The sequence below is a fragment of the Enoplosus armatus genome, chromosome 3, assembly GCF_043641665.1.
Source record: "Enoplosus armatus isolate fEnoArm2 chromosome 3, fEnoArm2.hap1, whole genome shotgun sequence".
Classification (NCBI taxonomy): Eukaryota; Metazoa; Chordata; class Actinopteri; order Centrarchiformes; family Enoplosidae; genus Enoplosus; species Enoplosus armatus.
This window is the reverse complement of record NC_092182.1, coordinates 11,390,686-11,408,240: the sequence shown is the minus strand read 5'-3', so window position 1 is coordinate 11,408,240 and position 17,555 is coordinate 11,390,686. Positions and strand designations below refer to the sequence as shown.

Below are 17,555 nucleotides of genomic sequence, written 5' to 3'. Positions count from 1 at the left end.
TCATGGTAAAAAATAAAAAAATAAAAAAATAACATGTTTAGAGCCAGTGGTGGAAAGCATCAAAGTACCTTTAGCCAAGTTCTTAAGGACAAATTTGAGATACTTGTACGTGTACTATTTCCATTTTATGCTACATTATTTTTCTACTCCACTACAGTTCAGAGGGAAATATTGTACTTTTTATTCCAATACATTTATTTGACGGCTTTAGTTACTACTTACTTTACAAATTACGATTTTACTTACAAAATATATGATGATCATGTAATGAAAACAATGCAGTTTTATAGATTAAACTACACAACTGTGTAAATTGTTCAAATTTGCTCCATCTTAACAGTCAACAGCTACTTACACATGAATGCATCAGTAATAATAATAATAATCGAGTAGTATAATATAATTTTACACTCACAGAGCCATTTTTCTGCACTGAATAATTTATTTTGCTGATAGTATGAGGACCGTCGGCACCGCCTGACAGGCGAAACTCCGGGCAACATGAACAGTCCTATACCTCACCCATTGACCAATCAGAACAGGCAAGTGTTATTGCACATGCGCCTTGTGTCTTGAACCTACAGTTGACATGGAAAGATACGACTTTGCCAAAATTTAGCTTGATAACGTGCTACTTAGCTACCTTCAAATTTACACAGATGGTGTCATTTTCAAAGCAGCCTTAATCGTCAAAACACAATCTGTCATTTGACCCCCCCATAAAGTATACCCAGGTAAGGGCGTTTTCATACTTTGATTGTTAGCAGTTCCAACCCGACAGCTAACATGGAAACTTGTTAGCTTGATCACACATAGTAACTGTACATTGACAGTGTTGGTGTTAGCACACCAGGGTTTATGTTATCGGGCTTGTTGGAGAGCTTTGAAGGTGGTGGTCACCGCTGTTCTGGTTCACATATCTACAGGGTTAATTAGCGGACAGGCTTGGTTTCTTTGCCACATCACCATATAGCTATGTTAACTTACCAGGACGAGAGGTCAAACGTTCAGGTTAGCTCCTTACTAATACTTACTATTTACTCTGGGAGTTCATAAAATTCATTGAAACTATTTCAGCATTACAAGAGCGACTTGTGCTGAGGTTTGATTGCTGTCAAACTGAATTCTAACAACGCACTGGTGTGTTGCACTTAAAGGCAAAATCCAGCCTTTAACAGAATTTACCCCAGTAATTGAGAACAGTAAAATCAACGTGTTTGTTTACGTTTCAAAGCTGGAAATCAGGCCATCATCCTGAAGTGACGAAGTCGTCAGGGACACTAACAATGATGGTCACATCATCATCGTCAGTACAGTTGTTCAAATTCACCATTTAAAACTGAGCTGTGTAATATCACAGAAATAACATGTTAATTCAATTTTAGGGTAAAATTTGCACTTGTGCGTATGCCTTACTTAATTTCCTAGACCATGAGAAATCACCTTGGCTTACTTTTAGTATTAACAGACCAGTTGGTTTGGTCATGTTCTTCCATGGTGAGTACGTCTCAGAGGCGTAGAGGAGAAGCAAAGTGAGGGTTTCTAGCACAATATCACCTACTTGGAAACTGATAAGCAGCGAAGGGTCAAAACTCTAGTTTTGTGTTGCTGGAGTTTTGACCGATTTAAGATTGCTTTCCTTACGTCATGCACCTTGCAAGTAGTTGATGTTGTGCTGGAAACTCCCACTCTACTAAAGGAGGGTAATTGTCTGCCATAGCCTAAATTAACAGAATATCCTCCTCTGTCCATTCATCAGTGGAGTCTAAGTTGCTGAAATGTATTAACCACATATGGGAAGTAATTAATACAGTAAATACAGTGCGATGCAAGAATGCAAAAATGATATCAGTTTTCACTGCGATATTCGTTGCAAAATGTAATGTAACATATTGACATTCAAGGTAGAATTTCAAGATATAATTTATTGTCATTCTCTCCCTATGCAATACTCAGTATACAGGAGAACAAATTTGTGGTCCTTGAGTGCTAAGGTGAACGTTTATATGCATAATTGTGTATTATGCATTTACTTGCAATCACCTCTCAAAGACCTTGAATCTGCCTACACATGTTAACTCTCTCATGGCCATCTCGTGTCACGGCTCGAAGTGGGAAGTCAGTTGTAAAAAGAACTGCCATGATAAATATGCCACTAATATGCCACATTTTTCACAAACGTGATTGATATAACCTGAAATACATATTGGGTTTTACTTGTACGTGCTTTTAAGCCTCATTATTGCTTATATTATTTGTGGTTGGACCTTTCAAACCAGTCACCTAAGTCTGGCTGTATGTCACGCAGGTAGGCATTAATGGTTCAGCTGGTAATACTGTGTGTGAGGTGTGTGCATGTTCTTGATGGAGCAGTTTTTGCAAGTGTCAAGTTCTTAAATATTTCATCTCCTGGTTAGACAGAGCTAAAGATGACTCTACTTTCAACCTACAGAGCAGCTGAATGGCCATTGTGTTGAACAGAGCTGTGTCGTTGTTGGACCTGGAAGGTCTGATGTTTTGGTGCTGCTGAGTCCTTATTTGAAAATTCTATTTCTTTTCAGACGAGTCATTAGAAATTGTCGCTGGTAATAACATCATCAGTTAAGGTTTCATTATCAATTCAGGAGGAAATTTTAGTTTGTCATGTAGGATTCTTTCTGAACATTTAGAATCGGTTTTCTTTGGCATTGTTATGTTGAGATTTTCTTTTTGCATGGGGTATTTAAGGGCCATAATTCAAGGCGTGTAACATCAGGGATCATTTGTCAGTTTGGGAGTTGTCGTAGATTAAGTGATTGTAAAAGCTGTTCTGTGCAGATTAGGCCTCTATGGTGTTTGTTGAGACCGAGGCTTTGAGGGAAGTTAGATGAATGGATGACCGATGATGTGATTTCATACTACGCTTACCACTTTTTAATTTAGATGTACAAACTTGGACAATCCAACGTTACAGCATTTAGTAAAGTCAAAATGAATGAATGTAGTTGATGTTTCCTATATGAACGCCATACTGGTACTGTTAATGCACAATGTTTATGTGGATTCAATTTGACCAAATTCTCAGAGTCTACGTCTCTTTCATCAGCTCATACACGTGGTTGCCCGTAGAATTTGACGAGATTAGTGCCAACCCATTAACAGACAGTTACACAATCCAGGACTGGAATCCAGGTCACACCAGAACAAAACATAGCAGTATGTCAGATATATCGCAGATAAGAATGATAATTCATCAGTTGATACATTTGTATTGGTGTTAATACTAGTGTGATGGATAGTAAATGTGGGGAGGTGTAGTAGTCCAGTGCCATGCTGAAAGCACAGTATACTTAAAAGGACCAACCCAAAAAGGCCTCAAGACACTGGTAGTTAAAAACAAAGTGACAAGGGTCTGTTAGTGCAATAAGATATAGACGTACAAAGTACAGCAACTGTAGGCTGATCAAAAGCACAACTTGACAGACAGAGAAAAGAGAAAATTTGCACGCCTACGACTTCAATCAGGTGCTGAGACAAAGACAGTCAATGGAAAAGCAGAGTACATACCTACGCATTGAACTCTCCTTGCAGTCTTAATCAACAGCACTGTTTTGTGTGGAGCGCAGATCTTCATCGAGCAAACATACTTTGAGACACGATGACACGTGACTTATGATCAACATCATCGAAGAGAGATCGCTTCCACCATCCGCCAAAATTATGTTATTATTATTCTTTCATGTCTTGTTAGTGAGGTTATACTAGGTGGTACTTCTTTATGTCGAACCCTGCAACACGGTAGTAGACTGACTGAATAAACGGTGATTAATAGGAGGGTGTGTTTTAACGAGGATCAGACATTCAAATGGTGTGTGAGAGCACATGGTCATTTGGAGATTTAGGAGAGTTGTTTGGAGAAAATGACTGGAGCAAGCTGATGCACCTGAACTATCCTCCATCATCATGTGTGCCTGCAAAAATGTCAATGGTATTAAACTGTAGGATAATTTGCATTAGTTTAGGATCATAGCTGGCTTGTTATTGATCACATCTTTTATGAGCTATGATAAGTTTACACAATAATAGAACATTGGGTGGTGGGAGAAATCATTTGAAACCTCATTTTGTACTCTTTCTGGTGTGTTCAGTAACTGACTGTGACTGCTGACTGTGGCCACATGAAGACACATGACAAAATGTTTTTTAAAAGATGCAGAAAACTGAAGCGTCCTGCGGCCAAGTCATGTGTGTCTGCCAGGCTGGTGGCCAGATCCGGCCTCCAGGACAAGTTCAGAAGGGGCCCCTCATGCTGAAAATGTACTGTTATATCTGGCCCATGAATTGTTTAAGTGTTTACCATTTTGGATCAAGTATTTTACTCAATAGCAGTATGGAGTCATTTATTTAAAATTGGAGCGAAAAGTGTGAGATTTAATATTTAGCAAGCTGCCTCAAACTGCGCAACATGTCAACATAAACGTGTTAGCTACGACAAATAACACTCTAACACACATGAAACCAAAATGTTTCTGTCCAAACCTAAAAGACGGAGCATGGACAGTTTCAAGAGATGTGGTCAATTTAGCAATTTTTTTGGGTGTAGTTTAATGCTTCCTCTCGTCTGCTGTGTGAAAGCTGCCATTTTCCAGGAATACCAGCCCTGCTTTCAGAGTTAAGTAGTTTAATGTATTGTTGAGTCAGCAGATTTTCCAAAGCAGCAAATCACATGTTATGTGGAAAGGTTGATTCATTTTGACATGATGTTTTTTGGGTTATATGTGGTTGTAAGACAAGAAAGGACTCACATTTTGCTTGTAATGTTACTAAAAAATGAATGTAATGTTGAATTAATTGTTGCCACTGAGCAAGGTACCAAGGACCTTATCACTTTGATAATGCTAATAACCCGGAGCACAGAGGAAGTGGCACTCTGACTGTTGGGAAAGCTGCCTCAGCTAGACTTTTGCCTCATATGATCCCATAGTCATGTGCTACTCACTCTGTCAGAGAACATGGTCTTAGAACATGGTCTTGTTTATATGGACTGAGGTTTTATATTTCATCTTGTGGGTGGTAGTTCAAAAAGTGTGTGTGAAGCTTAGTGTTAGAGGAAGGATGCATGTTGTGGAAGTGAAACTCCGGTGCTAGTGGTCAACTTTAGGTCTCATTAAAGTAGGGACCTTTCACATGCTGTTAATGTAGCTTAGTCATTATTATGACTCATGAGTTTTAATGTTGTTGATTTTGTTTTATTAAAGTGGGAAAGGAGAACAAAATGTTGCACAGTCATGTCCCATGTTGAGGTTGCTTGTACTTGTTGTGGAAAAGTTAGTTTCTTTGGCAATCCAACAAAGGAACATAAAAGCAGTCTTTTTAGCTTTTTAGCACGATAATTACTGTTTTACCCTCAACAGTCATGTCTTTCACTCTCCTTCAGATTATGTAACTGTTGTTGTCTCATTCCAGGGAGGCTGATATTCATCCCTCAAGTTCCCAGGGATCCCTCAGCTTGCCCTGATGAAAGCCGAGCAAGACGGAGACCTCCTCGAAGGTAACTGCTTAAGATAACAGAAACATGACCATCACGTTACAGACACACCCGCCATGTTCTCCTGCGTTAAACACTCTGGGCATTAGGTTAAGGCTGCAAAGCACAGTCTGTGTCACTGTGCATGCCGGCAAAGCCGCGTAAAACAATATTTTTGTACATTTAGTCTTTCATGCCATAACCACAGCACCATGGTTTAACGTTTTCAAAAAGCACTTTCTTTATTGTGATCCTGAACTTTCTTACTGCTTGTGTGATGCTGTGTGATTCGTTGAAGGGTAAAGAGTAGATCACTCTGCACATTATTTGTAATTGTAAAAATCGTGTTTTATTGACAACCCCAAGCACAAGTTTGGCAAGTGTGTCCTGGGATGTGCGTTCATTACTTCTGCGTGGGTCATTTTTAGAGACATGATGTCAGAATGTTGTTGTGACATCCAGACAAAAAAAAAGGGATGATAAAGGCTGACTCATATAAAAGCAGAGTCCTTGTTAGGGAACAGTGGACTTTAGGACCAGCGGTGAGTTGGAGATGAAGGAAGGAAAGAGTGAGAAGTCCAAACTCAGTGAGTAGCACACATCGTTTATTGGTGTACTTTCAACTATTTATCAGACATTTTAAATAATAAAAAGTGTTGGAAGAGTTTTTGTGTGAGATTGTAGTTTTGTTTATGTTGAGTGGTCTTTTGTAGATAATCCTTGTGTTCTCATAAAACATGCTCATGGAGTCATTGGGTTTAAGATTTGAATAATGTGGCCCTAATTGCAGGTTATTACTGGCCGAGCATATACATGTATATTAAGTCTTAAACTAAATCACTTCAAGGTTAAATTGGTTTTAGCTTATCAGCAGTGAGGTTTTTACAGTGGTCGTTTCTGGTCATTAAACTGGCACAAATGGCTTAATCTTGCCCCAGAGAAGTTGGAGATACTCTGTCTTAGCAAATTTCTAGTAAAGTAAAGTAAAGAAGAAATAAATCTGTGTTTTGTGTTAAGTTATAGAAGAAAGCTGGAAATGTCTGGTTTGGTTTATTTTAGAATGGCAGAGCTGTTTTGTATGTATCTGCTGTATCTCGGCTCAAACATACAGTAAAACCTCATCGGTCTCTCTTTAGAAGGTAATTCATAAAAAAATAAATCCAGTTCAGCCAGATCCCACATTCACTTTGTTTGTGAAGTAAATGTTAACATCGCTGTAAGACTTTAAAAAGCCCAAACTAATAAAACTTGAATCATCATTGAATCACCTCCGTCAGGTTTGAACATGACCACATCCATCTGTCACTGATCGGCTTTGAGTTTAGCTCACAATATGATACTGATTGTGTGGTTGGCAGAAGGCATAGCAGCATGTCAACAACTGATGGAAGACGTCTTAGTGTTACAGCAATGGATAACTTCTTCTTTGTCTTCGTTAGTCTCGCTCTTCTCTCGTCACTAATCAGATTCCCTCTGTTTTTCTTCCGTGCGGTTTTGTTAGAGGACTCCCCTCAGGAGAATGGAGTCCAGTCGAACCAGTACAGCTCCATCTCTCCTCCTGCCTCCCCTGTGGCCCAGGACGAACCCTTCTCCACATACTTTGAAGAGAAGGTGGCCATTCCCGACAATGGCAACCAGGTACCGTCTCACAACCACTGTTTCATGTAAAATAAGCAGCAAAACTGATGCTCAAATGATTATACATTTGTTTTCAAATATAATGCTTTCCCTTGATGGCCAGTTTATTAGAACATGTAAGATTTTGGGAAGCAAAACCTATTTTAATTGGAAGTGAAACAATTTAATATTAATTGATATATCAAATGACAACATCAGTAATAATAATAAAACTCTGCTGTCCTTCTATTCAGATGTTCAGTTTCCGTAAACTCTGGGCCTTCACTGGACCAGGGTTTTTGATGAGCATTGCTTACTTGGATCCAGGGAATATCGAGTCTGACCTGCAGTCTGGAGCTAAAGCTGGCTTTAAGGTGATATATGAAAAAACATATGTTGTGAATCTAGACAACCAAGCAAAACATGTCTGTTGTGCCATGGCCTGGCACTTTACATTACTGGGTAAAACGTGAACCATAATACAGTATTGTCTTTATTGGTATCTATTTTAGTCATTATTTTATTTTGACGGTAAAATGGCTCGACTTCTGGTCATATTTTGTCTGCCTCTGGCACAATGCAGCTTCTTCTGTTTGTGGCAGTGACACTATACACACTATATTTCTCTAAGCAAAGGCATCTTCTGCATCAAAGGTGCAATGGGTTACGGGCATTTCCATCATAATTATTTCTATTTTGTTATTAAAAAGAAATACCAGTTTTAAATGTTGGCTTTAGTGCATCAACGGCAGCTATTATTTAAATTTGTCAGTCTGTTCAAGTAAAACTCCCATACAGGAAGTAGCGACTTATGCAGATTTTGTCTTTTTTCCTCAGCTCCTATGGGTGCTCCTTGGAGCCACCATCATTGGGCTGCTGTTGCAGAGGTTAGCTGCACGCCTCGGGGTCGTCACTGGGATGCACCTGGCTGAAGTCTGCAACCGCCAATATCCCACAGTGAGCATCCACCACTCTCGTTACACATCTCAACCTCCCTTTTCTTGCTGTACATTAACTCTTTATGCACAGGACTGCATTTACTGTAAAATCTTTGTCAATAAAAGTTCCTTTTTTTCATTATGAGATTCATAAAGTTTCAGTTTCTAAAGAGATGGTTGAACTGTCCTCTACTCTCTGATTATATTTTTAATGTTTTTCTTTTTCAGGTTCCTCGGATCATCCTTTGGTTCATGGTGGAACTGGCAATTATTGGCTCAGACATGCAGGAGGTCATTGGCTGTGCCATAGCTCTCAACCTTCTCTCTGTGGGCAGGTAACGTCTTCACCGCTTGTTCTTGAAAAGTGACCACAAACTTTTTTAATGAATGATGAGAAACTATTAACAAAAGCCCAAATCTTTTCTTCTGTTTGTCCTCCAGGATTCCACTGTGGGGAGGAGTCCTCATCACCATCACAGACACATTTGTGTTCCTCTTTCTAGATAAATACGGTATGAATATACCATCACTTTCTTATCAATCAGTGTTAAAAAAGCTGTGCATCCCGGTGTTGATACAGTTTGAATCTCCTTGCAGGCCTGAGGAAACTTGAAGCTTTCTTTGGCTTTCTCATCACCGTAATGGCTCTCAGCTTTGGTTACGAGGTAAAAGTCCCGTATAATTTCCAATATAATTCAGGTGTTTGTTGTCAAGTGTTTTCCAAGACGGCACCATGACGTGTTTGACTCTGTGCGGTCCATCTGTAGTATGTGCTGGTAAAGCCAAACCAAGGGGAACTGCTGAAGGGGATGTTCATACCGTACTGTGCCGGCTGTGGGCCTGTGCAGCTGGAGCAGGCGGTGGGAATCGTTGGCGCCGTCATCATGCCCCACAACATCTACTTGCACTCAGCGCTGGTCAAGGTCAGAAGCATATTTGTTGTCATATTCAGACATCAATTTTAGAGCTTACTCTTATCAATCATGTTTGATAAGTTGTCTCAGCCGTATTTCTTGTACAATTTCGAAGAGTTCATTATTGCATATTTGTCCGTGTTTGACACACAGTATGAATGAAACCATAAGCTCAGCGTTATGAAGGCCATTTTAAAACATTCGATTTTGGGTGTTTGATGAAAGTTGAGTTGTTATTCTATTTATTACCTCATGTGCCAGTCTCGGGAAATCGATCGTCGAAATAAGAAGGAAGTGAAGGAAGCCAACAAGTACTTCTTCATCGAGTCAACTATCGCTCTCTTCATCTCCTTCCTCATCAACGTCTTTGTCGTAGCGGTCTTTGCTCAGGCCTTCTACAATAAAAGCAACATGGAAGTGGTGGGTGTCCATTCCTCTGTACTGAGTAGTGCTGAAGCTGGTGTTGCTCATAATAACAACACACAGTGTCCAGAGCCTCAAGTTGTGGCTCATCATGTGTTTGTGTCTCTGGTTGTAGAATGCGTTGTGCAATGCAACCGGCAGCCCTCACACAGATCTCTTCCCTCTCAACAACGGCACACTGGAGGTGGACATCTACAAAGGGGTACGTCTGGTCACCATTACAGCAACTATAAATCCTCACTGTGGGACTGTCTCTAAGACATTTAAGATGCTTATATAATGGTCAAGGAAAACACTCAATTCTGATTGAGCAGACGGAGGGCATTATTGTTAAATAACCACCTTTCTGGTGGTGGGATAAGGGATGGATAGATCATTTCTTTCTCTGTTGGTATGTCTGTTTGTTCAGGGAGTGGTACTGGGCTGTTTCTTCGGCCCTGCAGCCCTCTACATCTGGGCAATAGGGATCCTGGCAGCTGGACAGAGTTCCACCATGACAGGCACTTACTCTGGGCAGTTTGTTATGGAGGTAAGAACGGCTGTTGTAAATGGGTAAAACTAATAAAGATCTTAGTAAAGATTTTGGAGAGTGTATGCTCATGTTTTTCCTTTTGTGTTTGCTCAGGGTTTCCTGAACCTACGGTGGTCCCGTTTTGCTCGGGTGCTGCTGACCCGCTCCATCGCCATCACGCCTACACTGCTGGTTGCCATTTTTCAGGATGTTCAGCATCTGACGGGGATGAACGACTTCCTCAATGTGCTTCAAAGCATGCAGGTCAGGATGAGTCATTTAAGAAACTCTACTCTTTCAAAATCTGCAGGCCTGTTTAATTTTAATGGTCCTGTTGTGCAGTACAACATAATCCTGTCAAATATTCAGTATGACTTCTGTTTCTACACAACAGCTTCCATTCGCTTTGATCCCAATTCTGACCTTCACCAGTCTGACATCCATAATGAACGACTTTGCAAACGGATTGTGAGTAAAATGTGTAATTTATTCATAATTCATTTCTTCTCTCTGTAGTAATTTCTATTACTTCACTGTCATGCCTTCAGAATACATTGTGTAGTTGTTGTATTCCTCGAACTGTAAGTATCATATTGTTTATTGACAGGATAATTACAAAAATCAGAGAGGCTTTCACCACCATCAATTTTGTCTGGAGCTGACACATAAATAACATGTCAAACAAAAAGAGAAAAACACTTTCCTTAGCAGCGCAGTCCTCAAAGCCACAGCTTCTGCTTTCACTGCAAGATATTCAAACATACCGACAGATTTAGGAATAATTGATTTCACTTGGGAGATCCAAGTCCACCATCAGACAGTCTTTTGCTCTTTTTAGCCAAAGATGAAACTAACCGACAGAGTGATCAAAGTTGATTCAGCTTAAAACTGAGGAAGTGAAAGACATGAACTCTTCAGGTGTGACAGCCAGTTTTTGTTGTGGTAGGAGTCTGTTTTTAGTTATTCATTGACAAATCAAATGCAGCTTGTTTGCTCAAGGTCATCTGAGTGACTCTGTTCCAGATGAGTTTACCGAATGTTCCTCCTTTTTTTCTGACATAAAGGCAGATCATTTAGTTGAATGTTTATGAGAAAAGAAATCCAAGTGTCAAGGGTCAAGATTAAGTTACGCAAACTAGGAATTTACACAGAAGTATGAATGTTAGAGGACAGTATTTTCTGGACGCTGTTCATTTCAGAAAAAACATTATTTCTCAATGGTCTGATAAAACTGCCTGTTTCTTTAGGGTGTGGAAGATTTCCGGAGGCATCGTCATCCTGGTGGTTTGTGCAATCAACATGTACTTTGTGGTGATTTACGTGACGTCGCTGAACAGCGTGCTGCTCTACGTTCTCGCTGCTCTGCTCTCCGTAGCCTATCTGTGCTTTGTAGGCTACCTGGTGAGTTCCATTACATTACATTCACTTCCCAGACACTTTTTGACTCTAGTGATTTGACTTTTTGTAACCTTTTTTAATGCAGACAATGATTCTGACCAGTATAATTAATAAAATTACAATACGATACAGATAAAATGATAATGAAAAACTTTTTTATAGCACCTTTCAAAACACAGTTACAAAAGTGCTTTACAACTTTTTATTAATCGTGATTTATTGGTCAGTTTTATGCATTCATGCGTTAAATATTATTTGTTTGATTGATTTCAATGTTGGCGTAAACTTTGATTTAATTTTAATTTAGTGAAATAACACATTTCATGCATAAGTGTGCACAATCCCGGTCGCGTGTTGACTCCTCTCTCCTCTGTTGTCGTCTGCAGGCATGGCACTGTTTGGTTGCGTTGGGGGTTTCCTGCCTGGACTTTGGCAGCAGGGTAAGCAATCGACCTGCTGTGTTCATAGAGGAGCAGTCTGAGTACGACTCCTAGAGCTGAACAGGACAGTTACCACCAGCATTCCTCTTTCCTCTTGGAGACACTGAGCCCTGTACACAACCGGGACTTTTCTAGATCATGTAGGATCTTGAAAGCACAATGTCTGCTAATGTCACATGTTTATTTTGTGTAGGGCTGGGTATCAGAATTTGGTGCTTTTTAGGTACCCAAAGAACCATATTAATACTACACCAGCACAGAAAACTCAACCCAGTGTTCTAAGGAGATATATATACATACAACATTTGACAAACCTCAAAGTGACTTACTGTGACATGAGTGGTTTATACAACATGTAACTCTATTGATGATTATTATTTATTATTATTGATGATCGTCTGTATCTACTTTTTTTCAAAATGTTATCTAGATTTTAAAAAATAGCAGCTCTTCTGGTATTTTCACCCCATCTTTGTGAAAAGACACTCCCGACAGTCTCTGTGTTGTCACATACTTTGGTCGTCATGAGGAGGATGATGGAGGATATTAAAATTAGAAGTTAAAGGTTTTACACAGAACTTCTGATGATTTTATACGTCATCTAAGAAGAACGTGTTGGTTTTACGTAAATTAGGAGTCTAAATTACAGAATTGCCCCAATTAAAATGATAATTTTCAAAATATCAGTATTTTTTTTAGTTAAAGAAGTTCTGATCACAGAAATACAACATAACATACACTTTTGTATGAAAGATCCCACATTTGCAAAAAAACAATTATACTGTTGTTTCCTTTAAGTAAGAGCTGCCTTAACTGTCTACCCAAAGTAGTAATATTTTTAATCTTCTTTTTTGATTAATTCCCGTGTTCCCTAAGCCATGTACTAATACTAGCTGCCTCATGCACTCTCACCTTGATAATGTCAGCCTCCCGCTGTCCTGGAAGGCGCTGCTCATTCTGTTGTGATCTCCGCTCCGTCTACCTCAACATCCTCTGTTATCTCAGTGTACCGTCTCTGTAGCAGCATTTTTGCATCTAACAATTCATATTTTTAAGAATATATAATTGCTACATAATTCACAAGAAAGTTATGTTAATGGTACCAATAATCACCAAATGATATCCAGCCCTAATTGTGTGAAAAACTTTGATTCCTGTCAAACATGTCAAAGAAGCTAAAGTGGCAAGTTTCAGTGTCATGCATTAATTATGCATATACTACATTTGTCACTTCTCCTGTGTGAATCCTAGCTGTCTCTTTGTTCTGTCCGGAGTGGACATCTGGTCAATACAACCAAGTCTGTGAATGAAGATGTTTTTTTTTTAAATATGAGCCTCGGATTGTAAAATCAGACTTGACTGAAAACTGGTTGAATGGAGGACAATTATTGTATTATTGAGTCCACCTGGTCATTTAGAAAACTGCTCTGAGGCTGCCTGATGAAAACTGCTGTTTTAATGTGATCAAGACTCAACTGGTTCTTGAAATTAAATTCAGGGTGCACTCTTTTAGTGCCTAAATAATCAGGATGCCAGTGACTCCAGTTAATCAAGATATTAAAATGAGCTTATCAATGAATTCAAATTGAGTATGAAGGAAAATAAGCTTGTATCACTGTGCAGGAGTTGTTTCATTCCTTCTTGACTGTGAGAGTTTTAGGTGTTGGGTAAAACAATTATCTATAGAATTTTTTTTGTTGATACCAGGCTAACCTCTATTCCACACTTTTATTCACTATTGTTTGTCTGTTGGCTTCAGGAGATAGGGATGATAGACGTGTATTGTAATATATATAAGTACTATTAATACATAGAAAACTTTGTGATTTACTAATACTGCTGTGCAGAGAAGGAAAGGAACTGCTCATGTGGCAGCTTAAAAATAATGTTGTAGTCATAATTCTTGTAATTGTCATGACAAAGCTGTCTTTAAAGGAGAACTGGAAACAAAAGTTTAAAAAAAACAAGTCAAAACAAGTACACAGGAAGTCAAGTTTATTTATGTAGCCTTAAATCACAAGTTTGAGGGCTTTACAGTCTGTGATCTATCTTTAGGCCCCTGAAAGCTGTCATTTTGTGAATTGAAGTCTAAAAATGCCACAGCTCAAAATACAGTCCGGTCAGATTCATTCAAGTGTAGAAAATGTTAATTAAGCTACAGCGTGTCCAGCGCTCTGCACTGACTCATTCAAGACCTCCTAATGGAAATGAAAGAGTTTGTTATATTCGCTCTCAGAAATGTACTTTCTCAACAGTGTTAGTTTATTTTTAAATGTGTTTCTTTCCACCAAAAATGAAACTACCATTAATATTTACTGTAGATTTTTAACACAAGTCCACTGGGCTGCAGACCTGCTTGCAGGTCAGAACAAAGACTGTTTTACTAAAACAACAGAATTAGAGCTTATTTAGGAAAAATGAATTATTCATATTTGTATTTTTAATATAAGTGCCATCCTTTCCTCTCCCAGACTCAGTAGATTACAGCTGAGACTAAAGTCAACACCCAGTCTGCCTTCACAGCCTTAAATCAGTCAGTCTAACATGGGATAACTTGAGCAGCCGCAGTTTGATGTGGGAATTATTAGGCAGAAAACAGCACAACAGCTTTTACTTGCCAACATTGAAGGCTGTCTTTTACCAGTTTGACATGTCCTCAGTATTTAACAGTGCCAGCACACTATCAAATCGGCACCAAATGGCAAAAGAACAAAACATCTAGTTCTTATCGATGTTACAGTCTGATTTTTCTAAGTTGTAAATTAAATCAAGAAGAAGCTTAAAATTAGCCTGTGTACACTGTACTAAAGCCCCAAACTGAGCAATATCCAAGCAAGACGTACGTATTAACCAATAAGGGCATTGGAAATGAGCTGTGTGGCGTACAGTTCACACGGTGATCACAGTAAAGATCTCAGGTTCTTTCAGAAGTTATTGTTGTATTAAATGTTAAATGTCGCGGTGGATCAGGTACAGTTGCAGGTCTGTGGTTCAGAGTTCTCAAAAGCTTTCATAAGGTTTCTCAAGGTTTTTAAAGAAGTGATAGAAATGTAACTTGACATTTTTCAGGCTACTATGAGTTCATACAGTGTATATAAATACCTCTCTGGCCTAGAAAAAACATGGCAAATGCACATTTGAACTGTTACAGAGAAAACTTCAATGTAGTAATGTGTACGCTGAAGTTAGCACTCATTTCTGTCTGTCCTTGCTACTGGATAAAGCACACAGTGTGTTCAAAATAAATGGGAAATAATGGATATATGGACATTTGTCGGCGTCTTCTGTCTGAATGTCTAAAGAAGGATTCATGAATTGTGTTTGTAGTTATATAGAGAATGAACACACAGACTGAATATTAATTAGGATTTAATCAAACCCTATATTGAGAAAAGACTAGAGAATGATCTTACACTGGAGGTTTTCTCACGATAATAATGTTAAAATACACTAATGATTCCTATTTTGTGGCAGTTTCATGACACAATGTTAGTGCAGCAAATAAAATGCTAAACTTGGTAACTTACTGTACAACCTGCTAATTATGATGAGTTGTTTTCACTTACTATGTAGCATCATCAGTATACACTGTTCAACTGACCTGTGAGAATAACGTAAAATATACACGATGTGTTGGACTTTCCCACACACACTGCCTAGAATATTTAAGTACTCACATTCCTCTTACCCAGATTAAGGGGTCAAAGGGTCAAATTTATTTTTTTCCCTTTCATATAACCAGGGTTGATAGAACATCGTGGTAGGCAGTAGAAATGCTCTTTTTCAGGACTTTCCAGGATTAAATGAGGAAAGTTGAGTTTGGAAAGTATCACTTTGACCCAAGGTGAGCACCCTTACTTAATCTGTAATCATGAAACAAATCAAATTCAAATTGTGAACTGATTGGACCCTATTGATCAAAACACAGCATTGATTGTGATGTGTTCCTCTTATTATCAGGTATTACATATTTAATTTTGCGTATCGTTTTCTAAGTTGTGATACAGTAAACCACTAACACTTGACACTCTGTGTATCTTTGTGCAGTCTCTCTATATGTACAGTAGTGTGTGTGGGATCAGAGTATTTTTTACTAACTATATAACTGATTGTTTACACCTTGAATTTCCTATGAGAACTCGAGAATCAGTTGTGAACAATACAAATCATGTCAAATATTAAAATTGTATTGCTTTTATAATTCAGGTTGTCACAACACACTCCTCGCTGATAAACCCTCCGTCTCTTCTCTGTCTTTCAGATGCACATGGGCCTGTCACGGCACACAGACATTTACTTACTGAGTGACATGGACACTGATACTCTGGTTGAGAGATAGGAGGACACATTGTGAATACTGAAGCGTGGGACCACTGAAGCTCGGCCAGTATGTGTTCGTCTTCACCTCTCTGTGCCTAACACATGTTCAAAGTGTCCTTACAGTACACAGAGTAGTACGCCCACAGACGTCTAGTCCTGTTTAAAATGATGATGGATGTTTTTTCCATTACAAGCAACCTCAGCTAAATCATGTTTATGCAAATAATGGTTAAATATCTGGGACATGTCTGGAAGATTTAGGTTCCTGTGACTGTGGCACGGTAAACTATATCACGTTTTGGACAAAACAATCACACCTTTGTTTGTTCCTGTTGACTTCCCCAAATCTCTCATCTTAAATGACTGAACCACTGCAAGTGAATAACACTGTAACTTAGTTGCCCACCAGACACGACTGTGTTGAGATTATCACTCACCACATTCAGAAATCACACAATAATAAACTCACTAATCATTTAAGGCTGGGGTGATATGTTGCACTAAAGACTCTGTGGACCTCCAATATGGCCACCAGGCTGCAAATTACACAGGCCTGTGTTCCATTTAGCTTTTTTAACCTTTGACTCTTTTCTGGTTTAGCTGACATGACATAAAAAAAATCAGATTTTGCCATCATCACAGAGTGAGAACAAGAAAGCCCTAAAAGATCTGATGATATTTTATCTGATTTATCCATAAAAAGTCAAACACCAAAGCTGCAACATGATGTTAACAGTTTTTATGTGTTTGGTGCTGTTTTATATTCAGATAAAATCTCAAGTGACTTAAAAAATGAATCTAGATGTTAATATTAGAGTAATAAATTGTTATCATTAATATATATTGAATATATACAAGGTATTTATGTGTGATTAGTCACACTTTTCACAGGCATCTTATTAATCAGTTCTTGCACATTAGAATATAATCATTTGGTATTATTTTTATTTAAATTTCCCTCTCAGATAAGCTTTGGTTAGTTTGTTTTAAGATGTGCTTATTTATGTGTAGTCTATATTTTTTTTATAAGTGCTACTTTGGCTTGTATGTAGTTTCAGTGGATGTTTGGTTTAAAATATTTTTATTTTTGTTTGTCTTTTTGGGAAGTTATATCAGTAACTATCCTTTTTTTTTTTTTGATGAAGCCAAATATGCGCAGATGTGTGCTAAAGTGCACTCTGTTACAGAAAAATATAACATTTAATTTCTGAAATGGATATAGAGGAAAAAGTTGGCAGTTGGCGGTGTGGTGCAAACAGGTGAGGTGCAGCAAATGGTAAATATGAGAAGTGATGTGAGGTTCTATCATGAGTAGCAGCATGTTAAGTGTTACCTTAGCAACAGAGTGCTAATATGACGAATGCCTCTAAGTGTGTCTGATACTTGCATGACTTCTTGTGCACTTCATTAACTTGATTAGTGAGCACCTTTCAACAGTGTGTTTTACAGAAAATAAAACAAGAGACAGAAAATGATATGAAATAATAA

At 38.5% G+C, this 17,555-nt stretch overlaps 1 protein-coding gene across 3 annotated transcripts; it reads left to right on the top strand.

The window, feature by feature from the left end:
• Positions 1 to 702: 702 nt before the first annotated feature.
• Positions 703 to 16,086, top strand: slc11a2 (solute carrier family 11 member 2). Of its 3 annotated transcripts, XM_070902248.1 has the most exons (17): positions 703 to 734; positions 5,446 to 5,530; positions 7,008 to 7,144; positions 7,378 to 7,497; positions 7,961 to 8,080; positions 8,290 to 8,396; positions 8,503 to 8,573; positions 8,659 to 8,726; positions 8,829 to 8,984; positions 9,237 to 9,395; positions 9,514 to 9,600; positions 9,808 to 9,927; positions 10,024 to 10,173; positions 10,304 to 10,377; positions 11,157 to 11,310; positions 11,694 to 11,747; positions 16,009 to 16,086. In XM_070902248.1, the coding sequence occupies exons 2-17, from the start codon at positions 5,497 to 5,499 to the stop codon at positions 16,084 to 16,086; spliced, it is 1,689 nt and encodes a 562-aa protein (XP_070758349.1). In that variant the 5' UTR covers positions 703 to 734; positions 5,446 to 5,496. The 3 variants fall into 3 exon arrangements, with proteins under 3 accessions (XP_070758349.1, XP_070758351.1, XP_070758350.1); XM_070902249.1 differs by lacking the exons at positions 703 to 734; positions 5,446 to 5,530 and adding an exon at positions 6,060 to 6,093; XM_070902250.1 differs by lacking the exons at positions 703 to 734; positions 16,009 to 16,086 and having other exon boundaries at positions 5,497 to 5,530; positions 7,032 to 7,144; positions 11,694 to 11,801.
• The last annotated feature ends 1,469 nt before the right edge of the window (positions 16,087 to 17,555 follow it).

Bases quoted from the DNA above. Each gene is read 5' to 3' on its own strand.
- slc11a2 (XM_070902248.1), top strand. From the start codon at position 5,497: ATGAAAGCCGAGCAAGACGGAGACCTCCTCGAAG. The intron at 5,531-7,007 runs GTAACTGCTTAA...CGGTTTTGTTAG, and splicing joins AGACGGAGACCTCCTCGAAG to AGGACTCCCCTCAGGAGAAT. The intron at 9,601-9,807 runs GTACGTCTGGTC...CTGTTTGTTCAG, and splicing joins AGGTGGACATCTACAAAGGG to GGAGTGGTACTGGGCTGTTT.